General features: G+C 45.9%; 2 protein-coding genes across 5 annotated transcripts in view; both read right to left on the reverse strand.

The window, feature by feature from the left end:
* LOC108241541 (zinc finger MIZ domain-containing protein 2) overlaps window positions 1–3,959 on the reverse strand; it is a 9,731-nt gene extending 5,772 nt beyond the window's left edge. The window contains exons 1-4 of the mRNA XM_017425768.3: window positions 3,449–3,959; window positions 834–922; window positions 610–724; window positions 296–514 (exon numbers count right to left, since the gene is read on the reverse strand). Of these exons, the coding sequence (XP_017281257.1) occupies window positions 296–514; window positions 610–724; window positions 834–883 (384 nt within the window). The 5' untranslated portion in view covers window positions 884–922; window positions 3,449–3,959. The remainder of the gene's footprint in view (window positions 1–295; window positions 515–609; window positions 725–833; window positions 923–3,448) is intronic.
* Window positions 3,960–5,626: 1,667 nt separating this feature from the next.
* ogdha (oxoglutarate dehydrogenase a) lies at window positions 5,627–24,100 on the reverse strand. Of its 4 annotated transcripts, XM_017425802.3 has the most exons (25): window positions 23,953–24,100; window positions 21,634–22,010; window positions 19,623–19,814; window positions 18,081–18,183; window positions 16,218–16,256; window positions 13,541–13,585; window positions 11,906–12,021; window positions 11,468–11,622; window positions 11,252–11,398; window positions 11,022–11,112; window positions 10,723–10,902; window positions 10,234–10,362; window positions 9,984–10,163; window positions 9,746–9,898; window positions 9,387–9,489; window positions 9,041–9,169; window positions 8,803–8,953; window positions 8,352–8,479; window positions 8,098–8,276; window positions 7,950–8,021; window positions 7,482–7,607; window positions 7,240–7,312; window positions 6,974–7,137; window positions 6,643–6,797; window positions 5,627–6,550 (listed from the first exon to the last, which is right to left on the reverse strand). In XM_017425802.3, the coding sequence occupies exons 2-25, from the start codon at window positions 21,871–21,873 to the stop codon at window positions 6,430–6,432; spliced, it is 3,171 nt and encodes a 1,056-aa protein (XP_017281291.1). In that variant the 5' UTR covers window positions 21,874–22,010; window positions 23,953–24,100; the 3' UTR covers window positions 5,627–6,429. The 4 variants fall into 4 exon arrangements, with proteins under 4 accessions (XP_017281291.1, XP_017281292.1, XP_017281293.1 ...); XM_017425803.3 differs by lacking the exon at window positions 13,541–13,585; XM_017425804.3 differs by lacking the exons at window positions 13,541–13,585; window positions 16,218–16,256.
* Between the last annotated feature and the right edge of the window lie 2,817 nt (window positions 24,101–26,917).

Below are 26,917 nucleotides of genomic sequence, written 5' to 3' on the forward strand. Positions count from 1 at the left end.
GTTCGACGGGTAGCTGAGGACGGGTGAAGAAACAGGAAGATTATTTTATTTTTAATAATGAGGAAAACAAAAAGATTTAAATTTAAACTACAGGAAGTGAAATTAAAGAATATTCTGAGTTGGTGGAATAATGTTTAAACAATAATTAAATGCTCAAAAACTGGCTTCTGGTTTTAATCTTTGGAGAGAAACTGTAAATAAACTGTGATAAACTTAAACTTTACAAAAGTTATTTATATTAAAGACTAAAGTTAGATAAATAAAGACTTAAAAACAAACAGTTTTAGAAACAAACAAACCCCCACCTGCCCGTGTACCCCCCCGGTCCTCCGGCGTAGCCCCCACTCGTCCGTCCGTACATGCCCTGGTTCATGTAGCCCTTGCTGGGCTCGCCATATCCGGGCTGGCCCATGTAGCCCCCGGCCCCGCCGGCCATCCCGGGCCCCCCGGGGCCCTGCATCATGGGGCCCCCACCTGGGTTGCTCCCGGGCCCCATCACCCCCCCACCCAGACCCTGAGAGACACAGAAGCACAACTTCAGAGGCCGATCCTGAGATCAGGCGAGAAGCAGAACCTGCGACCCGCCGTCCCCGTGTGATGATGTCATACCTGGCTGGCTGAAGGGTTGGTGACCCCCCACACGGTGGTGACCACAGACAGAGACCCTGTCGGCTGATTGGTGGGCTGCTGCCAGCTGGACGGGTCGTAGGGGTACGAACCGTCACTGGAGACACAGGAGAGAACTGGGTCGGCGACGTTCAGATGAAGACGGTGTGTGTATGTGTGTGTGTGTGTGTGTGTGTGTGTGAGAAGGAAACCATCTCTGGTTGTACCTGTGAGGGTTGTTGGTCAGTCCGGTCTTCATCTGGTTCAGAGGGTTCATGGTAGACAGAACCGAGGGTCCGATCACACACACAGAATCCTGACGGACAGAAACAGTCCAAACATTAATCCAACTACATTTCCCATCAGCCCCCTCTGCAGCTGAGTGCTGAGGAGGAAATGACTGATTGTTCCTGTTAGAATCATTAAACAGCTTCAGGATCAGCTGAGGACTTCAGCTGCTTGGTTTACTGAGCTGGGTCGCCACGGCAACCGATCCAAATTAGGTTCTGGTTCTGGTCCAGATTCTGATTCATTCATCTGACAAAACGTCTCAGACGTGGACTGCTAAAAGAGTTTTTATTTTCTCAGACTAAAACTTTCTCTCAGGAGAAAAACCAAAACAATTCACCACAAACAGAACGGGCCAGAACCCGACCAGAACCCAACCAAAACCCAGTCAGAACCAAGCCAGAACCGTAAGGTCTCCATGTGAAAGTCCTGCAGCTCGGAGTTCTGATCCGAATGTTTCTGCTCAGCTGGGACTCTGGTTCCCTTCAGACGGGTCTCTGATTTCAGGATGAAGATGTGTTTAACATCCAGGAAGCTGAACCGGTCCCACTCTCTGGACCGGGTCGGTCCAAATCTGTGGACCCATGTCTCTGTTTCCACAGAAAATCTAATTCTTCTTTTTTTATTTTAAAGATTTTAAACCTGAGTCAGTCTGGTCTCTTCATGATGAAAACATGAATCTGAGTGAAACATAAATAACTGGATGAATGGGTCGCTCTGAGTGTTTGAGTTTCAGTTAACGAGGTGTGTCGCTGCAGCCACGCTGATGAGTCAGACTTTTATTCTGAAAGTCAGCAGCTGAACAAACGACATGAATCCAGAGTCATGATGAATCTGATGATTTAATTATTCCTCTGAACCTTCAGAGCTGAACTGATTCTGAATCAAAGTGACGAATCTGCAGCCCATCTCTCTAACCAACTAACTAGCTGTTTTAACAAACCGGTTCAACAACTCAACCAGCTCCCAGCAGAGACCTGAGGAGTCATGTGACTCACCTGAGAGGAACCCCACCTGCTTTCAGTTTCACACTCTGACCTTCTGATTGGTCCAGCCCAAAGGAATGCATGTCGCCCGCCGCCATTCAGGTCCGAGTTTCAGACGTTTCGGTCTGATCCTAAAAATAACGTGAGACTTGCAGCTACTACCAGTCCAGAACGAGCTAAACGTTTTTATTTGGCTGAACAGCAGCCTCTGTGTGTGACGGTGTGTGTGTGTGTTGGGCTGCCAACCTTCAGAAACAGAAACGAGGAACAGAAAGTGGACCGGGTGGCACAGAGGGACGGGGACATTTATGTCTCGATAACATTTAGCTGTGTAACATTTAGCATCTGTCCCGCAGCTGATGTCATAGAGGACAAAATCAGCTGAAGATTTAGCAACAAACAGAAACAGGCTGGAGTTAGAGGAGGATCAGCGCCATGTTTACTTTCAGCCTTTTGCTACATTTAGCTTTTAGCTGGGGTTTAGCTTCTGTTAGCTTCAATGACAGTTTCAGCTTCTTCATCAGCTCTCAGAACTCACGCTGGAGTTTCCTTTAGTTTGTCTTTGACTTTAATTAAAAGTTGTTCAGTTTAACAACAAACAGGTTTATCTCTGTTCTCGGCTGAAACTCTGACTGAATAAAACCTGATTTATTTATCAGATTCCCACAGAAAAATAAGCAGTTATTTAAGAACTTAATTAGGATCGAGTAAGTTTAATTTAAACTACAGATTCTTTTTTTTAAGGGTCAGCTGTGACAGACTCCACCGTGAGTTATAACACCTTTGTTTAAGGTGTAGAAAGTCTGTTTTATCAAGTAATAAATGAATAAAGTAGTAATAACTGTATAAGTAAAGGTGTAACAACTGTATGAATAAAGGTTGTTTAATCATGTATTAACTGTATGAATAAAGATATAATAACTGTATGAATACAGGTTGTTTCCCACGCTGTCTGTGGTTCTGACGGGCTTCAAACTACCAACCCCGTGAGGGGGTCCCTCCCGGTAGCATCCTCTGTGATAATTAAAAATAAAACCGACTGTTCAGCCGGTTTATTTAGTCCCAGTTAGCCCCCCTACCTGACGCCGTTTAACCGGACAACACGATGACGGTCACCGGAGACATTTTGAGGTTCCTTCAGGGATGCTAACGCTAACATGCTAACAGTAGCCTCGCTGGTTAGCATTAGCATGCTAACTGGACAACAACAACCAGAACCCGTTAAACAGCAGAAAATGTTGAACAGAATTATGATTTTTAAGCTGTCAGAACAACACAGATCAAAGCCCTGTCCGTGTGTTAATCCTGGACCGTCCGGTGAAAATGATTATCATGTCTTTACAGTTAGCATGTTAGCTTAGCAGCGGTGACAATGGAATGCTAACAGGTTAGCCGGCAGCTTCTTCCTCAAACACAAAAACCTTCAGCTGATGTTTATCCATAAAAACTCCACACCGAGCCGCCGAACGGTTCGGTCCAACATCCGAACACTTCCACCGGTCCGGACACACCCGAACACACCTCACACACACGGACGGGAGGCGTCCCTATCCCACAGCCGACCTTACCTCCTGTACTTCCCCGGTGTCCGAGCCCTGCTCCGGGGCTCCGCAGTCTGAGCTCCCCGGGGCCTCCGAGGCATCAAGAACCGGGCTTCCGACGAGCCAGAACCGTCACACAGCCCGGAGACCCAGGGTACGGCTCAGGAACATCCGCAAATATCCCGATAAGGACTCAGAACAGAGACTGAGACTGAGGTCCGGACAGTTCCGTCTTCCTTCAGCCGGTCCTTCAGTCTGACAATCCGGCCTCAGGAGGAGCCGCGGTCCGCTGCAGCTCCGGGAGGCTCCACGAGATGATCCGGAACCGGGAGGGTTAACTCCGGCTCCACGCTACAGCCAGGAGTCTCCGAGTGTCCCACAGTGTCCCAAAGTGTCTCTGTAAATGTCTCTGAGTGTCCCAAAGAGTCCCACAGTCTCTGTAAGTGTCCCAAAGTGTCTCTGAGTGTCCCAGAAAGTCTCTGAGTGTCCCACGGTGTCCCTATAAGTGTCCCAGAGTGTGTCTCTGTCTCAGAATGTCCCGAAGTGTCTCAGTTTCAGTTTGTGAGCCTCACCTCTGCAGGGAGGAGATTAAACATCTTTCTGAAGAAACAAAACATAAAATTTTTAAATAACTTTATTTTCAAATACTAAATCATGATTTTATACACTAATTACAAAATATATTAAGTTAAACAAGGAGATCTGTTAAAACCAGTCAAACAAGATTAAATGAAAATTAAAAAAAAGCTCAATAACTCTTTTATAACATAATTAATCTCTTCTTATGTATAATAAAATATAATCTCATATGAGGAGCAACTTTATGTTTCCATTAAGTTTTCCTGAATTTATGTTTTCCAAATAAAGGCTTTTAAACTTCATAGATGATTTTATTGGTAATTATTTTATTTTTAAAACAATTATTTTCTGGATCAAAGGATCAGATAATCTCAAACTTAAAAACGTGACAGAAAAAACAGAATCTGTTTTTCAGTTTATCATTATTTTATCTACAGCAGAAAAAAGTTTAAAACCAACAATTTCAAAATAAAAGTTTCTTAAATTTAAGTCAAAATAAAAGGCCTCAAATGTTGATTTAAAAGTTTTTATTTGGTGTCTAAAAATTCACAGCCCTAAAATGTTATTAATTAGATTTAAACTCGTAATATTTTTATTTAGATTCTTTAGGTGTTTACCAACTGGTGGCCCGCAGGTTTGGAGGTGACGGCCTGAAGTTTCCTGAGAAATAAGAACCACCCTGACCTGTGGGGTTTGGATAGTTTGTTTATTTTCTGATTTTAAATCGATCCGTCTGCCGTTTGAGTCACAAATTAAAAGATAAAAAGTTTTTAAAAAGTTTATATGGATTAAATTAGATAAATAAGATCTGATAAAACCTGTTTCTGTCGGCTGGAGTTATTTATAATAATAACACTTAGAATAAAGAATAATAAAAATAAAACTGTTTTAATCTGACAGAATCTGGTTCTTATTCGTTTAACGACAAACAAAATTATTCTGTATTTTAAAGATAAATTACTGCTTGAATTTGTGCAGTAATGATGTCAAACAGAAGCTCTGTCAACAACTTTTAATTTCTTTAACATTTTCACAGAATCAGAGCTTTTATTTTGAAGTAAAAACAAGAGAAATGATTTTCGTTAACAAAATAAGAGCCCAGCAAACGAAGAGTTGATAAAAACTAAAACATCTTGTTGCTTTTAGCTTCTGTGCTCCAACAGATGTGTAAAAACCTGAAATATTAAAGTTTTAACCTCCAAACTTCAGGGAATAATATTAATTTTACAAACTCTAACTCACCTGTTCCTTCGTTTAAAGACAAAGTTCGTTTTCAGGTTTATTTTTTTCAGTTTTAAATTATTCTGTTGAAGCAAACTGTTCAGTAGATAGTTATTTATTTATATCAGTGACCTGAGATGGTTTCTACAGAAACAAACTGTTTTTTTTCTGATCCGTCTCAGAAACTCAGGCCTCTGAACCAACTTTGTTTTCGACCCGTTTGAACCCATCAGAACCGTTCTGCAGCGGGGATCCGTTCACCTCCCTTCACCAAGACGAGCCGTCCAAACTCTGAGACTTTAAGATGAAATCCTCCCAGATGGAGACGCGACCTTAGAAACAGGAAGTTGGTTTCAAGGAAACAGGAAGTTCTGGTTTCTGTGGTGCAGACAAAGAGACGGCAGCTCCTCGGTACAGAATTCTTTATTGAATGAAGTGAAACAACGAAGAAGACTTCAATCCCTGTTTATGAAAATAAATAAATGATTTCTTTCGTCTCACAGGAGCCCAGAACGCCGGCCGCGGCCGACTTCGTGCTCCTTTTTTTTTCCATTTCCTGCCGGCACGGGAAAGTAAGAGAAGCAGGAAGTGCTGCGGCGCATTTTGGCACGAGATGAACGCTCGCCACAGGGGAGGGGCTAAACCATTCATCAGCAGTGCACGTGGTCGAGCCCCTTCAGGGATTTTCATCCCTGAACAAACCCTTCAGAATAAAATACAATAAAACCTCAGTGTTAGGCGTTACCATGGCGGCTAATTCCAGACTTCCATTAATGAGAAAACAGCCAAAAAATAAGAAAAAACAAAAAGAAACCAAACCTCCACCTCGCCGTCGCTTCCGACTCCCTTCAGCTGCCAACGAGGAGCGCTAACGATGCTAACGATGCTAACAAGCTAAAAGAAAACGTTTTCTGAAGAGAAGAAGCTCTGATCCTATGTTTGTGCGTCAGGAGTGATGAGGATGAGGATGGAGACTGTGTGTATGTGTGTGTGTGTGTGTGTGTGTGTGTCCAAACGATTCAGACCTCCTCCATGATTGTGATTCTTTCAGTTTGACTTTAAATGAAAGAAATAAAATCAAACTTTCACTTCCAGCCGCTCCTGAACGCTGGAACGTTGGAAGCTGACCTGACCCTGTTCTTTTCTCTGTGTGTGTGTGTGGGAGTGTGTGTGAGTCCAGGTGAGGTTCAGCTCCAGGTGCATCAGGTTTACTGCTGCTCTTTGAACGCCTCCATGTCGAAGGCCGTGTCCAGGAAGCGCCGCAGCTCCATCATGTGAGTTTTCTTGTTTCCTGTCGCCGGCGCCGCAGCCGGATCTCTGCCGGCGTACCTGAGACACAAAGAGGTCAGAGGTCAGAGGTCATCTGCCTGAGCCGGCGCCAGTCCGTACCTGTTGCTGAGGATGAAGATGATGATGGTTACCCGACGGGCTTGGCCTTGTTGATGGTGGTCCTGATGCGAGGCTTCACGTAGTCATAGTAACCCTGGTTTTTGTGCTCCTCCTGACACCAGACCAGGTCGGCGTTGGGGAACCGCTCAAACTCCGCCTTCACCTGGTCGAAGGGGAACGGGGAGAGCTGCGGGGGGAGATGGGCGCCGTTAACGACCCGTGGCGTCGGTTCAAACATTTGTGTCGTTCAATGAAACTGATGATGTTTAGAAGACCACCGCCATGAAAGGTGGGCGATTATGTAACCGTCTGTGTGTCTGTTAGCGAAACGTCTCATGAACCCGTGTGTGTGTGTGTGTGTACCTGCTCCATGCGAGTGATGGCCACTGTGTCCTCCAGCCCTCTGCTCTTCCTCTCTTTGGTCAGCTCGTAGTAAACCTTGCCGGTGCAGAAGATCAGCCTCTTCACACCGTCGGGACGCTCGGCCGCAGGGCCGTCCTCCACGATCAGCCTCTGGAAGTGAGTTCCTGGAAGGAAGATGAGAGAGGAAGACGAGGAGGAAGAGGATGAAGAGGAGACGCGCGGCGCTGAAGGTCAGACTGGAAAAACTCCTCGGAGGCGTTTGTTACCGGGCAGCATCTCGTCGAAGCTGGAGCGGGCCTCCGGGTGGCGCAGCAGAGATTTGGGAGTGAAGATGATGAGCTGCAAACGACAGGAAGTTCAGGGAGAACGCCGGGGATTTTCAAAGTAAAAGTATCAATTCAGAGAAAGCAAACTGAAAACAGGAAATGATTTCTGTCATGTCTTTAAGCTGGGGGGTGGGGGGTGGGGGTTCTGGTTCTCTGGAACCAACAGAGGTTCTGGTTCTTACCGGCTTCCTGAACGGCAGCAGGATCTGTCGCCTCACAACGTGGAAGTAGTTTGCAGGACTGGAACAGTTCACCACGATCCAGTTACAGTCGTACAGCTGACGGACCGCCAAGTCCTCCGTGATGTTCTAAGACACACAGAACCAGAGTGAGAACACACAGAACCACAGTGGGAACACACAGAACCACAGTGAGAGCAGAACCACAGTGAGAGCAGAACCACAGTGGGAACACACAGAACCACAGTGAGAGCAGAACCACAGTGAGAGCAGAACCACAGTGAGAACACACAGAACCACAGTGGGAACACACAGAACCACAGTGAGAGCAGAACCACAGTGAGAGCAGAACCACAGTGGGAACACACAGAACCACAGTGAGAGCAGAACCACAGTGAGAACACACAGAACCACAGTGAGAGCAGAACCACAGTAAGAACACAGAACCATCTCCGTTAGTCTCGTTCTTACAGGCATCACATCTGGGTCATCGTTGCACATCTGGAGGAACCTCTCGGGACGGGCTGAAGAATGTTCTGGACCCTGAGGACAGAAGCGGACCAGAGTTAGGGGACGTGTCCCGGGACAGGAACCGGGTTGGGTTCTGGGCGGGCCTCACCATGCCCTCCAGGCCATGCGGCAGCAGCAGCACGATGCCGTTCTGCCGGACCCACTTGGCCTGACCCGGGCAGATGAACTGGTCGATGATGCCCTGCGCCGTGTTGTGGAAGTCTCCGAACTGCGCCTCCCAGAGGATCAGGGCGTTGGGGCTCGCCATGGCGAAGCCCAGCTCGAAGCCTGGAGGGGCGGAGAGGCGGAGTCAGAGGAGCGGTTCAGCCACAGGAGGAACGGGACGCGGCGGCGGCGACTCACCGAGGACGCCGTACTCGGACAGCGAGCTGTTGCAGACGGTGTACGGCGCCTGGTCCGGGGACAGGTGGTTCATCGGGATGCACGTCCTTTTGTCCACGTTCTGGTCGTGGAGGACGTGGTGCCGGTGGCTGTGGGGACAGACAGGTTTAATGTCCAGAACAGACGAACTGGAGAACCCCCTCTGACCTTTGACCTCTGAACGGTCCAACATGTTATTTTTATCGTTCAGGCGTGACAGAACTGGTTTCAGAAGGAAGACCTGAATCCTGTCCAGTTTTAGAGCTTCAGGACGTTCTCCTGACTTTAGGTCATTAATTATTAACATTTTTCTCTTTAAATCTGCTTCATTTTAGCTTCCAGCTCCTGTTTCCTTCCTTTAGCTGACCCCTGCTGTCTTTTAGCTACCATTACGCTCATTTTAGCGGTTCTGACCCGTATCCTCTGAGGTTACCTGAACGTCCCTCGCTCCACGTCCTGCCCCGACAGACGGACGTGGATCCCCTCCTTCAGCAGCGAGCCAAAGGCCATGTACTCCGCCAGAGCCCAGTCCACCGTCCGGTTCCGGACCATTTCTCCTCGGCTCTTCAGGATCCGACTCAGACCTGGATCGGCAGGAAGACAGAGCGTCAGTCCTCTCGGGCGTCCCGCTCAGGAGAAACGTCTTCAATGTCTCGGAGCCGGACGCAGACCTCCGTGGATGGTGAAGTCCTCCACGGGGACGGAGGATGCCACCTGTCCGATGTGGTCCAGGTTGTCCTCTGAGAGTCCAGTGGAGGGACAGCTCATCGACTTCGGCTGTCCGTCCAGAGTGAAAAAACCTGAAAACAGGAAGTCCTCAGATTATCAGCTGTTTCCTGTCTTCAGACTTTAGCTGCTCATCTGTTAGAACCTTCGGCTGATGTGACTTTTAGCCGTTTTAGGACCTTCAGGAAACTTTTACTGATAAATGTTCTCATCTCGTTATAAGAAAACTAACAAACGTTTCTCCAGTTCGTTCAGAGCCGGGTCAGAACCGGACCCTGAGCTCCGTCTCACCGGGCCACGGAGAGTCCAGCCAGTGCTTGATGTGGAGGATCTTCTCGTCCTTGGAGCGAGCGTACGCCTCCTCGCAGATCTTATCGTACTTGGCGATCTCCTCCTGCAGGCGGACAGACAGCTGCGTCACGAGGAGCTGAAGGAGGAAACTAAAACACTGGATCCGGTTCTCCGGACTTTTTATTAACAAAGATCAAAACAACTCGGTTCAGTCAAACCTTCATAACGGGTCAGATCACAAACAGGAACATTTAATCCTGATAAAGGTTTAATTTCTGGGTGTTGGACCCGATCAGAACTTGTGTTCACGCGGCGGTTCAGAGGAATCAGTTCAGATCTGAAGAACTGTTCGTTTTTACCTCGTACTCCTGCCGGCTCACGACTCCGTCAGCGATCAGCTTCTCGGCGTATTTCTGCAGAACCGGTTTCTGCTTCTTGATCTGTTTGTACATCAGCGGCTGGGTGAACATCGGCTCGTCCATCTCGTTGTGCCCCATCCGCCGGTAACACACCTGCACACAGGTGGGCGGAGCCAGGAACCTGAGCGACCTGCTAACTGTCTGTCAAACAGGGAAAGCGTGCAGAGAGAGCGCTCACCAGGTCCACGACCACGTCTTTGTGGAAGGTGGCTCGCCACTCGGCCGCCACCTTGCAGACATAGATGACGGCCTCGGGGTCGTCGGCGTTCACGTGGAAGATGGGGGCGTTGACGACTCTGGCGACGTCGGTTGGGTACGGAGACGAGCGCGCCATGCGGGGGTCGGTGGTGAAGCCGATCTGCGGACAGAGACGGAAGGTCAGCAGCCGAACCTTCACTTGCAGGTGCTCTGCTGTTCGCTCCTCTCACCTGGTTGTTGACGACCACGTGCACGGTGCCGTGCGTGGTGTAGGACGGCAGGTCAGACAGGTGGAAGGTTTCGTAGACGATCCCCTGACCTGCGAACGCTGCGTCTCCGTGAATCAGGATGGACATCACCTGGACACAGGTAAAACCAGAGTGAGCCTGGCTGAAGCTCCGCCTCCAAACCAGGTGAAGTGCAGCCGATCCTTCACCTCTGAAATGTTGGAAAGTTTTCTAAAAAACTTAAAATGTAGAAAAACCATTTTAAAGTTAAATCTTCTGCTTTATTGTAAATTAACAACTACAGTCAGGGACGTGGATACTTCCTGGATGACTGTTTTGTCTCAGGCTGACTCTGGGATGTGGATACTTCCTGGATGACTGTTTAGTGTCTGACTGACTCTGGGATGTAGATACTTCCTGGATGACTGTTTAGTGTCTGACTGACTCTGGGACGTGGATACTTCCTGAGGAGGTGTTTCCCCTCAGACTCACTCTGTTTCCGTTGGTGTCTCCGCAGTAGAACTGCTCAGCTTTGGTCTTGCCCTGAACCACAGGGTCCACGGCCTCCAGGTGGGATGGGTTGGCCACCAGAGACAGCGTGATGTTCCTGTCCGTCACCCGGTTGATGCGACGATGGTACATCCCCAGGTGGTACTTCACGTCTCCGGAGCCCTGCGGAGGACAAGCACAGCAGGTCAGCCTGTTCTGCTGCTTACCTGCAGAACAGGTAGACCTCCGCCCAGCTGAGGAACATCTGCATGTCCAGCTGGAACTGAGTGTTTTAGTTTCACCTCATCAGCAGCTTCCAGCTTGGAGTCGAACTGACAGAAGATCTGCTCCAGCTCCTTACGGATCACGTTGGCCAAAACGTTCAGTCGACCCCTGAGACACAAAAACAACAAGTTTCATCTTAAATACAGAAAACACAAAAAGTTACAGAATGTGCAAAAACAAACTAACAGTCTCTGGTGTGTGTGTGGTGTGGGGTGTTTGTGTGTGTGTACGTGCGTGCGCGCCTCACCTGTGAGGCATGCCCATGATCAGGTACTCCAGGCCGTTCTCGGAGGATTTGTCGATGATGGTTTTCAGAGCCGGGATTAGAGACTCGCAGCCCTCCAGGCCAAACCGTTTCTCTGCGGACCACTTCTTCTGCAGGAACTCCTCGAACCTGAGCACACGGGCAGGTTAACCACGGGCCGCCTGCTCGCTGGCGGCGGGCACAGTGGGCGGAGCTTACCTGGTGGAGCGGATCATTCGGGCCAGCAGCGTTCTCTTCTCCTCCGGAGTGAACTGCATCACCCCGGGAGTCTCGAACTTCTGCCGGATCCACTGACACTGCTCCAGGTCGTTGATGAACATGAACTCCACCCCGATGTGCTGGCAGTACGCCATCTGACGGACAACCGGTAGAGCCAATCAGAGGCCAGAATATAAACGGATCCAAACAGGACATCTGGACATGATGTGGACATTCATTCAGCTGCTCCTTGGTTTTCTGTTTTCGGGATGTTCTGGTAATAATTTGGCTGAATAACGCTGCAGGAACACACCTGTAGCTGGTGGTCGTCAGATGAAACTTCAGAGACTAAAATTAATCTGAGCTGAGGAGCGAGGGGAACAACACTAACAGATGACCTCACAGACACGGATTTAAAGTTACTGAGTCCGGGGTTACCTCCAGGCGCCGGATGATCTCCTTCAGCGGCAGCGCCATCTCCGAGCCGCCGATGAAGGTGGTGGTCGGCAGCCGGAACACCTTGTCCAGGTCTGACTCGTCCAGGCCGTAGAAGCCTACATGTCCCATGATGCAAAGCAGTGGGCGGGAAGAAAGAGAGGGCGGGGTTAATGTCAGAGGAGACGCCAACGAACAGAGGGAGAGGAGGAAAGGTTGGAGGACACGAGGAGAGGAGACGAGGGATGAAGGAAGACATGCATCGGGTGTTAGAGGTGACGATCAGACAGAGAGAGACAGAGACAGGGACAGGAGAGACAGAGAGAGAGACGCAGAGACAGAGACAAGCAGAGACAAGCAGAGACAGAGAGAGACAGGTAGAGAGACGCAGATACAGAGACAAGCAGACAGAGAGAGAGAGACAGAGACAGGCAGAGACACAGGAGAGACAAAGACAGGCAGAGACAGTCGAGGACGTCAGAACAACTAAAAGCAGAAAATGTATCGATTATCGATCAAACATCAAACCAGATCAGTTTTTTCTGACGTCAGAATTTAATCCAGGATTAAATCTAATAATGGGAACAGATTTTAACAAAATCTGCACTTCCTGTCCTCTAAAAAAAAAAAATGATATAAATTTAAGACAAAGATTAAAAAGTGGTCTGGCTTTAATCTTTTATAAATGTAACCTGATGTTATCACCTGGGTCTGTTAGCAAAATATCTCATGAATCACTGGATGTGTTTTAATGAAACAGCTCAGCTCTTATTTATTTACAAATAATTGTTTATTATTTTATTTATAAAATTCCTGTTTTTGTTCCCACTTAGATTTAACCTGTTCAGACCTGAATCTGAGGTCGGAGCTCATTAATATTTCACCTTTAAATTCACAAAACATAAGAAAAAAAAAAAAGCTTCTGGAGAAATCTGTCAGAGGATTAAACACATCTGTGAATTTATAAATAAAATATTAATGAAAACCTGACGGGAATCGTTAGTTTAGAGAATTATTCACAAAAACAGAGACCAGAGCTGAAAGAGTCGTCAGATCAGATCATCTTCCTGCTTCAGAACCAAACTTGCTGAGTCATGTTTAAACAGACAGTCAGCTGACCTCAGTCCTGCTGAGTCATGTTTAAACAGACCGGTCAGCTGACCTCAGTGCTGCTGAGTCATGTTTAGAGACTAGGCAGCAGCTTCCTGATGAAGGTCAGTCTTCTCTTTAACTCAGATCTCGTCTCTGAACATGAATAAAATGACTGAACAGTTCAGAGTTTATGACGTGTTTCTGCTCTGGTCTCTGATTCGTCACATCGAGCAGCAGCAGGGGGTTATATGACTTTAATGTGTTGTTCAGACGGGTTCTGGGCCGGTTCTGGACGGGTTCTGGGACGGGGTGTTATGGTGGGGGGGTCAGAGGGACACAGGAGGTCCAGGGATGTCTTCTGTGTGGGTCTGTCTCATAAAAAGCCCGTCCAGTTTGTGAAGCAGCACCACTGTGTGACAGGCAGGCAGACGGACAGCTGGCTCAGCCAATCAGAGAGCCCCCCAGGCTCCTGAAGCAGCAAACAGCCAATCAGGAAGCTGTATGCTGACAACAGCTCAGCAGGAAACAAACCGACTGACGACTGACCCATCTGACTGCAGACGACCCGAAACTGAGAGCGACAGTCCACCTCTGAAACAAACAACAACAACAATCACAGCTGCTCCTCAGAGGACCACCTGGACCTCAGGAGCCAATCATCAGAGCCGAGCCGGGGCGCCGTTAGTGCGTGAGGATGACTGCGGTGAGGAAGAGCACGGCTAGGACTCGGGACAGTCTTCCTGTTTGTCAGCAGCAGCAAACAACAAAACAAGCTTCTGAGGAAACAACAACAACAACAACAAACCCCGAGGGCAGCAACCATGTTACCCACAATGCAACACACTCCTTCTGTGTCTCTTTAGTCACCAGTCTGAGGACGTCTGTCGTCTCCTGGAGGCTGTTTGAAGGGGTTCGGTCCTTATGGTCTTAAGGTGGTATCTCCACCAGCCTGTCTTAAGGTGGTATCTCCACCTGCATGTCTTAAGGCGGTATCTCTCTGGGCTGTGATGAAAATAGTTTTTGAGTCGCAGCGTTTTTAAATTCAAAGAGTTCAGTTTTACGTTGTTTTCCGTCCTTCCTGCCTTGGCTGTGGACCCCACAGTTAGGATTTAATTAACCGATGTACTCTTCTGAATAAAGACAGATTCTTAATGAATATTATTTATGATCCTTGTTGTTTTCAGGCCAGGACGGGTTCTCCGTCATGAGGAGATCTCAGGTGTTAAAACAGCTTGAAGTCTCCAAACTGAGAATAACCTGAGACTATTTCAGCAGAAAATTTGGTTTGTAAACATTTAAAACCTGTTCAATGTTCGGGACCTGGAGCCTCTGAGACTCAGGTGAGGACATGGAGAATCCCTGAAAACGTTTGGAGACGTCCTCTGTTTGTCATCTAGTCTCCAACAGCTGCTGCTCGGAGAGAAACTGGCTTCAGAAAACAGGAGGATTCTCTGAAAGTCTCTGCTCCCAAATGTCTGTTTCTGCAAACATTTTAAATCTTTCTGACCAGTTTTCTGTCGTCAGCTCGGACTCAGCTGGAGGTTTTTACTCCCATCAAACGTCTTCAGGCGCCGAGCAGGAAGCTCCAAGCAGCTGAAGACGTCTCCATGAAGCTCCAAGCAGCTGAAGACGTCTCCATGAAGCTCCAAGCAGCTGAAGACGTCTCCATGAAGCTCCAAGCAGCTGAAGACGTCTCCATGAACTAAGAGGAACAGCTGGGATTAATGTTCACCAAGCAGTAAGTCCCGTCCTAACGGGACATCAGCTGGAGCTGCGAGGTCAGGACATTTCACTGTGGTTCAACGTTTCGTCCAGGATCAGGGACAGGGACAGGATCAGGGACAGGGATGGGGACGGGGACACAGGGACAGGGATCATTTCTAAGGTGGTTCAAAGTGAGACGTCTGCCTCTTTAAGCTCCAGCAGCTCAAAGGGAAAATCATCTAAACTAACTTTTAATAATCAGCTGTCAGCAGACGGGCTGTAGTAAGTTTAATAAGTATTAGTTATAGTTAATGAATCATTCTGATTGGTAGTAAGTTTAGTAAGAATTAGTTATAGTTAATGAATCATTCTGATTGGTAGTAAGTTTAGTAAGTATTAGTTATAGTTAATTAATCATTCTAACTGGTTAAAGACGTCAACATTAATTTAATAGGAACACGTTGGACAGTCCTGAAGGACAAAGTGTCTCTCAGGTCTCCTGACTTTCAGACACTTTTAAATCTGCTGCAGAGTTTTTGTTTTTGTTTTTTGTGCCGTTTTCAGTGTTTTAGTAAAATCGTGCAGAACACCATGCAGAACCATGCAGAATCACGCAGAACCATCAGGATCTGCAGCGGGACGTTCTCTTAAAAGGTATTTAAAGGAAATAGTTTCCTGGTGGGTTTCAGAGAAAGATCTCACTGTGAGGCTGGAAGTTGGGTTAATGACGCAGCTAACGAGCTAACGGGCTAACGAGCTAACGGGCTAACGAGCTACATGAACGTGTTTAGCTTCTTGTGTTGTTGGTGTCATGAACTCATCTGTAAAACACCGGACAGGAACACGACTAAAACATCTTTTCCATGGTGGCGATGAAGAGATTATTATTAGTGTTGGTGAAAGAGCTGCAGATTCATGACGGTTTCTGTTTCAGCTTCACCAATCAGCTGTGGAATATCTTTTAATTAGCTGTCAGGACAGCTGAATGAAGCAGAGTTTACAGATGCTGTCTCCATGTTTACAGAGATCTTTGGGATCTTTGGGAGGAAGTTCAAACACCTTTAAATAAATTAGTGTCCACACTGTCAAGAAGGAAGCTGATTGCTGAAATAATTTGGAATCGGCTCTAAATTTGACACCAAAGCGTTTGTAAGTTTGGTTAAAAGCCAGATGAGGAAGAATTTTATCAGCTACAGAAAGCAAAGAGAACATCTGGAAGTTTTTAATAGTATTTAGATTTTTATGTGTTCATTTGAATCTTATTAAAATCCTGTTTGTCCTTTTGTTTTTGGCAGAAATAAAACAAACACTGAACCACAGGAAATGCTGCATTCCACCCTTCTCTCTACAGCTGCTTCTACAGGACGAGCTCAGGATGGGAACCAGAACGAGGGGAACCAGAACCTGCTGATTTTTGGATCCGGAGCTCCTGTAGAAGCCTGGAGCGAACTACAGCAGCGAACTACAGAGGAGCTACAGGCTTCACAGCAGGAACACAGCAGCGATATGCTTCTCATACCTCCGACCGTCAGGAGTCTCAGCCTGTTCTTGAACCCGTCTGGAGGGGGGTCACCAGCAGGGGGCAGCAGTGAGGAGAAACACCCGACAACATTAGTGACCTCTGACCTGTTTAACTCGTCTTACATCAGCGCCGTCTACAGCTGGAGCAGATCACAGCAGTGAGCCGGCATCTCGTCGCCTCCACCACCGTTTCAAAGCGTTTGGACCAGAACCAACCTGTGGTTCTGGACTGAGGTGGTGAAGAAACGAGATGACATCATGCTGAAGTTAGGCAGCCCTCCAAACACAGCAGGAAGCCATTCTACACAGGTCACTGGGACGGCACTAATTCCTGAGAGCGCCGGCTGGTTTTCACCACAAACAGAACCAGAGCCTCTGCAGACCTGCGTGCAGCTCAGACTTTCAGCAGATCCTCAATATTAAGACTTAACTTCTCACACATCAGCACAGGGACAACGATCAGCCAGCAGCTTATTGATCCAACAGGAAACTGAGGTCAAAGGTCAACAAGGAGCCACAACCTGTTGTCCAGTCAGATCAGAACCAGTTCAGTTCTTGGACCTGTTGTAACCAAAACAACCTTCAGAAGATAAAATAAAAAGTTCTGCTTCTACGAGTTTTTCTCTCATCGTGCAGTTTCCCTCCAACATCAGACCAGCCTCCTGGAAGTGACGCCCGTTGAAAACATCTCTTCCACCAGCTGGGTTGACAGAAACGATATAAAACGTTCATGAAGCAGTTACGGTTGTTAAACGTTCACTCAAACTGAAGCGGTCACAGTGGACATAAAAAGTCTCTGCTCCTGAGAAAACCTCAGGTTTTCATGGTGACATGAATCCTGTAAAACTGGAAGCTTAGACTCGGCTGAAGAACATTCTGGTTGGGTTCCAGCCTTCGTTCTTCCTGGGAACACGCCTGAAGTTGAGCCCAGCAGGACTTTCCTGACATTTCAGTTCCATCCTTCAGTAGAACCCAATGAGAAGACGAGGCAGAAACTGGAGGCCTACAGCAGGTCTGAAGGAGCTGCAGGAGGTTCTGGTCTGGTTCTACACAGAACAACGATCTCCTGTGTTCTCCATACGTCTGGACTGGAAGAAGAAAACAATCCAGGCCAAGTCTCCTAAAGGCCTGTGGGCCTCTGATGAACACAGATGACCTAAAGAACCCCCTTCCCACAGTGAAACACGGTGGTGGCAGCATCATGATGTGGGACTGCTTTCCTTCAGCTGGAGCTGTGGTTTAGTTAAGGTGGACTGAATTATGAGCCGTTCCACACACCTGGCCTCAAACCTCCAGGTGTTTGACAGAAAGAGAAAATTCATTTTTCAAAATGGCCCCCAACACACGTTCAAATCACCAAAACCCTGGAGCTGAACACTTTTTACATCCACTGTTTGACTTTAGTTCTGCAGGACTGACCCGGTTGTTCAGAACGTGGAGGAGTTATTGGTCAAAGAGTGAAAACGTTAAACCTTAAAGGTGGAAAGCAAAGTTTGGAGCAGACTTCCTTCCACCCCAGGCGGAGAACTCCTTCAGGTGCTCGCGATCTCCAACTGCACAACCAGAGGGCAGTAACTGATCCACAAACATCTGAACAGTGAAGCTGATTTAGATGTTTCCAATCATTAAAACTCTGTCGGGTTAATTTTCATCAAATATGAGGAAGTTTCAGAGTTTTTTTTGTTTTTAAGGTAAAATCTGAAAACTTTCCTCATGTTTGAAAACTCGCACAGAAGGAAAGTCCTCTGATGCAGAACAAGGTCTCAGACCGTCTCCTGACTCATGAAACGGCTGAGCTGTGAAGCAGAGCGGGACAGGTGAGTACAGGTGAGGACAGGTGAGGACAGGTGGAGCTCCTCACCCAGCTTGTCGGAGGAGGTGATAATGTCAGTGGGGACACACGAGTCCAGATCAGCGTCCATGATGCCGAGGGGGTCCAACTGGGCCACATGGTGCCCTCGGATCTACAGGGGGGAGAACAGCACAGAACCCACCCAGGACAGGAGGAGGAGGAGGAGTGATGAAGAGCCGAGCAGAAGGAGGGGGGAGGGGTTAAAGAAAAACACACAGAAACAGGAGGAGAGGACAGATTCAAACAACAGAAGAAGAAACGAGGAAGAGGAGGAGGAAGATGGGTGGGTGACAGGGAAAAGCCAGGTTAACTCAGGTGTTTGAGTTTGGTTTAGTCGCGGCGCTCTCACCGACGTCCTGGAAGCCGGTATTCACCGGAGCAACATCAAAATTCACACAGCTGATTTCCAGAGGGTCCAGGAGGGCACTGTGGTGACCTATGACCTGAACACACACCCAACACACCATCATCACCTGAACACACACCCAACACACCGTCATCACCTGAACACACACCCAACACACAGTTATCACCTGAACACACACAGTTATCACCTGAACACACACAGTTATCACCTGAACACACACAGTTATCACCTGAACACACACAGTTATCACCTGAACACACACATCGTCATCTCACACACACACACACTTTTAGGACTGGGTTTTTTTTTAATTTAATTTTAAAAGTAAAAATGTTTTAGTTAATCTGTAAGAGTCAGCAGCTGCTTGGTGCAGTTTGTCCCTGCAGAGCTGCCGTAGTTTCCTGTAGTAGAAACGTTTCATAAATCTTTGGTTTTATCTCTTTTCTTTGCTGAACATCTGTAACATCTGAAGAACATCTGTAACATCTGTCTGTCATTAGGAGGTCAAATGATCAGACTCTGACCGTCTTTAATGATGACTTTGAAACGTTTGATTTGTGTAAAGACTTCCAGTAATAAACTCGATGCTAATGGAGTTTTCAGTGTTCGGTTAGCATCTGTGCTAATAGTTGTGATTGATACGGATCTTTCTGAACGTGATATTTATGAATAAATGATTTATGAATAAATCTGTGAAGCAGCCTCCTGATGTTTCTTCACAAACCTGATAATCGTTTTAAAATCACACGCAGCCTAAAGATTATTATTTATTCAACAAATCAACTCAGAGATAAATGACTGTTTGATTTAAACAGATCAGCTTCACAATAATAAGCCTAAATTCAGATATAAAAATTTTAACTAAATCTGTTAACGTACTTTTAAATACCTAAAAACAATTACATACTGTATGTTAAAACTAGTAGCAATAAATATTATTTGTTTTTATCCTAAATTTTAGAAATTCTGCAGCTTGTTTTATTTTAATTCGCTTCAATTTAAACTTGTTTTAATGTAATAAAATCAGTTTTATCTGATTCTGAGTTCATTAGGAGCAAATATAACCTTTTATTTAAATGTTAAGACAGTTTGTTTAAATTAAAGATGAAAGTATTTTTATCAGATAAAGATGTTTTCCTCCTGAAACCGCTCTTCAAACCGAACCCTCAGAACGGTTTCTGTACCTGGTAGGCCCTGATGAGCGACTGCACAGCCAGGTGATCCTCCACCAGCTTCTCCACGTTGGGCTGCGCTCCGACCAGCGAGGTCAGCTGAGGAGCGCCGAGGCCTGACGCCGCAGACAGGCCCAGAGGAGACTGGTAGGCGGCGCCCGGAGGAGCGCCGGCGTTGGCGTTTCGGAAAAACACGTCCCAGGACTGGAAGAGAGGATTAGACAGGAAAACTTAAAGCTGCTTGAGGCCAATAAAGACTCAAAGTGTTGGATAATAACTCATCTGAAATTATTTACTTCCTGTTTGGAGGTGAAACACGTTCCTCTTCTGTTATCGTCTGTGACTTTTAAACATATCTGAGACTTTCAAGAACAAATTAAGGCCTTTTTGTAAAAATAAAGAAAGTGATTTATTGACGTTGTTCTTCCCAGGTGTTTGAGTTTCTGATGTAATAACAGGTTTAACGGATCTCGTCCCGTTAGTTAAAGCTGGACAGTCCTGATGAAGGTCAGACAGGAAGGAGCAACATGAACACACACGTACCGAGTGTGTGTTCAGAAAACAACACCATCTTTACAAACGATCAAGAAATCTGCTTAAATCTATCAATCAGCACGGAGCTAGAGGGGTTAATGATAGGATAGTTTCCTGTTTCAGCTCCACGCAGGTCTCGCTGTGGAAACTTGGGATCGAGATGAGTTATCCTCTCTAATCCCAACCCTAACCCGGCTGAAGTTCTGGTTCTGGTTTAAGCAGAGTACAGCAGCCTCTGTTCTGACCTCAGCAGTGAAATAACTCCGTCATGTGACCGAGGGAGCTAATATTAGTCGCCTGTCCTTTACGATTCGGATCCCTGAAACACAATCAGCTCCGTTCTGACAGCCCAGTTCAGCGTCTGCAGGAGGAAGTCTGATGGGTTTGTTGCTGTCAGCTCAGATCAGGAGATCAGAGATGATCGGAGCTCATTTTCATCATGAATCTTCCTCTAACTCACAGCGAAATGTTGAACCGCTCAGATCTGTTCAGTTTGAGGGGAAAGGCTGAGAGAACTCTTACAGCAGAAATCTGTAGTTTCCAGTTTATATTTCTGCTTCCTGTATTTGGACTTTATGTCATAAAATCAGAAACGAACTCTCTGTGGAAGAATAAACTAATTAAACTGATTCCAAAGTGACAGAAAGTAGGTCAACAGTGACGTCAGTGGAGGAGCAGTGGGAGGAAATCAGTGCGTATTAAACTCAGATCTGTCTGCAGACAGGCTTTTAAACAATTCATATTAAAATAAACTGGGTTTATTTTATCCATTTATCTGAAAAATAAAAACAAAGACAAGTTTAAACAAAATGTCTCTTTTCAAATATTTCAGGCTGATATTTGTTGCAGATTCTTTTATATTTCCTCCTAAACGTCTTCTGTTCTCTGCTTGTCTGGTTCGGCCATATTTATTGTTGTAGTCGAGCTCTTTTTTTACACTGAGCGCAGACCGGCATTTCAGAGTATATATTTATATAAAACCACTGGAGTAAACTCCATCTGATGTAGTTCAGGATAAACTTCTGTTGTATTGTATATTTTCTAACGAGCATCTTTATTATTTGTCATCCTCAGGATTTTTAGCAGTAAAGTTTTTTTCCAACATGTCGGATCAGCAGAACTCCACGGTTCTGCAGGAACACCATCGGTGCTTTATGAACAAGTGAAAACATGACCTTTGACCTCCCCTGGAGCTACTCAGAGCTCTGGAAGTCTGTCTACCTTCACAGTATCCTCCCATCTGAAGCTACAAACAAGATGCATTGTGGGAAATACTGCGGAGCGTTTGGACACAGGTGGTGCTGATTGTTTCTGTTCAAAGCTCCAGATCAGCTTCTGTCCGTCACTAAAACACTTTAATAAAATAATAATTAGTGAAACAGTTTAATGTTTCTGGTTATCTGTTCAGCTCAGCTGTTTTATTGTCCCCTCTGAAACACACCTGTCAGGTCCACCTGAAACAAGCCCCGCCCCTCCACCTGTTCCTCACCTTGTGAACACTCTTGGGGTTCTCCAACCAGGCGTAGTACATCTCCTCCACATAGTTGGAGCTCGTCCCGTTCAGGAACGGCTCCGAGGCCACAGGTGCAGAGTAGCACCTGATTGGCTGAAACGTCCTTGTGTTGGCCGTGGAGGCCGCTGTGATTGGCCGCTGCTGGCCGACAGTCTGAGCCGCCTGCGAGGCGGTGAGCGGGCGCAACCGCGCCGCACAAGTCCTTAAACGATGCATGAATAGTCCTTAACGTGTCACACACACGCGGCGGCGGTGGTCAGTCCGACGGGCCGGACGTCCTCAGCAACAACAGGAAGTGAAACTCCACCCGGATCGGGTCGGTCCCAGGACAAGAGGTACTGATCAAACGTCCACTGAGGGGGAGGGAGAGAGACACCATCAGACAGGAAGAGAAACCAGGAAAACTACAGCTTCATCATCAGCTCCATGACAGAACAACCATCACCTGCCTCCAACAGGCGATCATGTCTGTTAGCAAAATATCTCATGTTTAAAACCACCCAGAGGAAGAAGAATAACTGTGGGCTGTGTGCAGATAATTCAATGCTTGGTAATGTCACGGTTAAATGTCTGTAAGTAAGCATAAATCATTCACCTGCCAGCGTTCACAGGTCAACACTACCTGCAGAGACATCCAGGTGAACCAAACCACAAAAACAACCTGTGTCTGCTGTTCAGGCTTCAGATTCCACTCAATAAAGAAAACTAAAAGTTTCACGCAACAAACTTTGCTTCCTGGAGCTTTTCAGTAGGAGGATATAAACTTAAGAAGCCAAAACAAATAAATTAAAGTGAACAGAAGACAGTTTAATGTTTTAAAAACAACAGGACCTGAATGATGACGGCTGAAAGGGAGAAGTCAGAGCTGCAGACGAGTCTGGATATTTAAGTAGACTAAATAGTTTGGGTTTACAGTTAGCTGTGTCTCCAACCCTCACAGATATTTGATCAGATCAGTTTAAGAAAACAAAGTTTGTTTCAGACGGTCGGCTTTAAACACGAAGCAGGAGGAAGAAACATGGCAGAGAAACTGAGGAAGAAGCGAGGAAGGTGTTAGCGAAAAGGTAAAATCAGGTAAACACAAAGAGTCACACCCTTTACAAGAATTACCTCCATCTCCCACCCCACACCACTGTTTCCTGCACCTACACGTTACAGGTAAATCAACTGTCTGCTCCACGTCGACACAGAGAAGAAAATCTGTGTCGACAGACCACCAGAACTGGACCAAGGAGGTGGTCCGGTCTGATGGATTTACCTGCAGAATACATGGCACCTGGTGCACGACAGGACGGCGGTGAGCACCTTGAGTCCTGCTGTTCATGTGGAGGTCTCTTTGAGAGCCTACCAAAACATTATTACCCTCTCCCCTGCACTTCTCCCCTGGCTGAAAGCACCTACTACTAATGGTTTCATTTTAAAGACTCAGTCAGGACTGATAGCTGCTGTCAGGCAGGCGGTCATAATGTTATGGCTAATCAGTGACAACAAACTCATATTTGGACTTCCTGGGTTTGTGGGTCTGCAGTGAAATGACCAAACACGAGTCACACATGCTGCATGAGTCAGAAAAGTCTTTCAACACCAGAACCCCGGCCCAGATGTGAGCGGTTCCGACAGACCAGGCAGAACCTCCTCCCAGCAGGAGTTCCTGTGTTTTGACCTTGTTTTGAGAGTCCACTCCCTGTCTGGGTCCGCCCACCGATCCTCCTGATTGGCTGCTCGGAGGAGAGCCCGCCCGGAGCTGGTAGTTCAAGCTTCGCTATTGGCCACTGGAACTGTCAATCACTTTGTCCTTTCACGAGTCATGAGTTCCCGAAAACTGGTGACTCTCCACCAAAACACAGTGAAACGACTTCAACGGACTGCTTAAACGTTCAAAAGCAGATCAGTCAAGTTAAAGAGCGCGCCATGTTCTTCTGCAGAAAGGCCCTGCACGACTAGCCTCACAGCTAACGCGTCAGGTTATATAATTAGCCGGTTAGCTCCATGGATAAACTGAAGCTAATTATAACTAACTTAACCAGCTGTAGATTGGGTTAACTTTTATTCTAGTGAACTAAATCAGTTTTGAGAGGTGACTTTGCCGAATAACAGGTGACCTCGCGCTACGAAGCAAAAAGAAACGGCTGTTAGCTCGCACGAGGCTAGCACAGCAAGCTAACAGGTGTCGGACGGCTTTTTAACGTTAGTTTCAGGTGGAGCTAATATCCGCCTCCGCCTGACAGAACACATCAGACCGTCTCCCTGCGAACACTACGGCGGGAAACCGACCGCGCCGAGCCGGTTACTGACCTCCAGAAACGTCTCAGCGGCTCCGCTCGCGGCCAGTCTACCGGATGCCCTTCGCCTCTCCCGGTAAAACCGATGACAGCAGCTCCGGCAGCGCGGAACGTGGGAGCGAGGCCGCCGGTGACGTCATGACGTACGCACGGAAGAAAGGGCGGAGTCAAATCTTTCAATTTGTAGTTTTTACGCTTTTAGACAAATGTAAACAAATTAATTAAGTAAATGTGATTTTTATCATGATTGTTTTGTTTTTTAAACTGTTTAAACTTTAAACGTTCAGATCATTTAGAAGATTGTGGCTGTGACTTTAGGCATTTCTATTATACTTTTAAGAACTAGTTAACTTTAATTAAAACTTTTTTTTGTCATAGAAACATGTCAAGGCTTATCTTTTATAAGTCTGGCTTTGGAAGACGTGCCCCAAAACAATACTTTGCCCAGATTAGGATACCTGTTACAGACTTACCCTGGCTCTATGGCTAATTTTAGCGATTATTTACTGTTTTGCTGGTTTGCAGTTTTAACTACTGTTTAGCTACTTTTAGCTTTTAACTACTATTTTAGCTGCTGATGTCCTTATTTTGGTAGCTAAAAGCTAAAACCAACAAAACAGTAGGCAAACCTAAAGTTAGAAAATATTAGCTAAAGGTTAAGATTAGCAAAACAATAAGCTAAAAACAGTAGCTGAAAGTTATTTTTCTTATTTTAGCTTGTAATCAATGTTTTCTGGCTTTAGCTTTTAGCTGTAGTTTTGCTCTTTTAAACTATGAGCTGTAGTTTTGCTAATTTTAACATTTAGTTGTGGTTTTGCTCATTTTAGTTTTTAGCTGCTGTTTAGCTAATTTTAACTTATGTTCTGCTTGTTTTAATTTTGACATCTCAGCTTTATCTTGATAGATAAAACTTTATTGTCCCCAACAGCCAATCTGCTTTTCAGACAGCAGGAGCAATCACAGATAAATGCTTTATACAAAAAGATTTAAATACTAATACACCACAACATCCATATTCACACAGTACAATCATACTTCTACTCGGCTCATTTCAGCTCGTTCAGCTGATTCCAGCTGATTTCAGCTTGTTTAGCTGCCATTCAGCAGATGTTTGTTTCTCAGGTTCAGACAGAAGCAGCTCAAACACCTGAAGTTTCTGATTTAGCTGTATTTCAGCTCATGTTTGATATTTTATTGGTAAAAATGAACCCAGAACTGAAACTGACAGCTTTCAGAGTGAAGACAAGATGGCTGACAGGAACTGAGGCTTCCAGATGTTTCCTCTCAGCTGCGGTGACCTTTGACCCCTGTTGGTCACAAACATCTCCAAGTGTTACCATTCAGAACTCGACTCATTGTTCTCATTGAGAACGTTTTCAACTAATCCTCAGTTTAATCAGAACAAAGATCTGAAGAGTAAAGCTGAACATTCATCATGTTTTCATCCTTCATCGCGGGCGATGAATACATGAAAGTTCTCCGCTTTCCCTGTTCTAGGCGAGCTAACTGATTCTCTGAGGTTCTCCTTTGAATCGCTCTTAGTCTGACTCCTCCTGAGGCCAACATGGCCCCCAGGACCAGCGGAGTACTCAAACCCCTCCACCACGGTAAGGTGGCGATTCTGCGGAGGGGATAGGATGGGCGGCCATCTGCAGGACTTCCTGTTGTGACGCAGCTCGACTCTGAAACAGCCCTCCTATTTTTAAATTTACTGAAACTTCCCGACGTGCATGAGGAGAACATGAGAACTCCATCCTCAGCCCGGTTTGTTCTATTTAATGATTCTAATTATTATTAAGTCAAATTTATTTATGAAGCACTTTTCAGCAACAAGACCGTTCAAAGTGCTTTAAATCATAAAAACATCATAAAATAAACGAGTAACATTAAAACATACAGACGAAAACTAAACTACTAATCTAAGATATAAAAACCTAAAGTAAACTTATCTAAAATATGAACTAAGATAAATAAAATAAAATAAATGAGTAAAAGTAAATAAACATGAAAAATCAAACTAAGATATAAAAACCTAAAGTAAACGTATCTAAAATATAAACTAAGATAAATAAGATAAAATAAATGAGTAAAAGTAAATAAACTGATGAAAACTTAAACTAGTAAACTAAGAAATAAAAACCTAAAGTAAACTTATCTAAAAACATGAACTAAGATAATCTAAACTAAACTAAACTTAACTAAGGAAAACTAAACTAAGTTTAAACAAACAGAAACTATAATAAGATATAAAACAAACTGAATAAAATAAATGAGCAAAAGTTAAATAAAGCTAAGAAACTAAGATATAAAAAAGCTAAACTAAACTTATCTAAAACACTAACTAAGATAAACTAAACTATTAACATTATTACATGAATTTGGGATCAGGATTACTGCAGAAAGGAGGGTGATGTTTGGGTTGAATTTAAATTAGATCAATTAAAGCCAGATTAAATCCGTCAGAGTACTAAAAGGTTCTTTAGAGAGCCACAGGAGTCCATGCTGGCAGAGCTGCTGAAAGGCTCGCTGTCGAGCCTACGACACGATGTGATGGATGTTAAACAATTTAGAAAAGAATTTCCGAATCTTTCTGAGCCGAATTTTCTTGGGTTTAACCTGAACCATCTGCGAGTGGTTCTCCGTGAGACGTTCTGGCAGGTCTGTGTGTCTGACGTCGCCCTCGTCGGTGGCTGGTTGATGTTCCTCAGCTCCGATGTTTGGGTCACACGTGTCAGTAAGAGTCTCATCGTTGGACTGTAGAACGGGGCAGGGTTCCTCAGTGACATGTTCTGCTGCTTCGTCCTGCCGGGAGGACGTCAGACCGGGACCTGCGGGGGCTTTGTCCTCACCGTCTGCGGGCCTGGGTCGGCACTGGGACATTATTTCACATGCCTCTGTCACGTACGGTTCGTCGCTGAGGATAGGAAGGTGCTCCATCGTGATGAAGCTGTGATTTAACGCGTCGGATGGAAGAATCC

Source organism: Kryptolebias marmoratus, linkage group LG1, assembly GCF_001649575.2.
Source record: "Kryptolebias marmoratus isolate JLee-2015 linkage group LG1, ASM164957v2, whole genome shotgun sequence".
Lineage (NCBI taxonomy): Eukaryota > Metazoa > Chordata > Actinopteri > Cyprinodontiformes > Rivulidae > Kryptolebias > Kryptolebias marmoratus.

Bases quoted from the DNA above. Each gene is read 5' to 3' on its own strand.
- ogdha (XM_017425802.3), bottom strand. From the start codon at position 21,873: ATGCATCGTTTAAGGACTTGTGCGGCGCGGTTGCGCCCGCTCACCGCC. The intron at 13,586-16,217 runs GTATGAGAAGCA...TGTTTGTTTCAG, and splicing joins GAGACTCCTGACGGTCGGAG to AGGTGGACTGTCGCTCTCAG. The intron at 10,903-11,021 runs GTGAAACTAAAA...TGTCCTCCGCAG, and splicing joins AGCTGGAAGCTGCTGATGAG to GGCTCCGGAGACGTGAAGTA.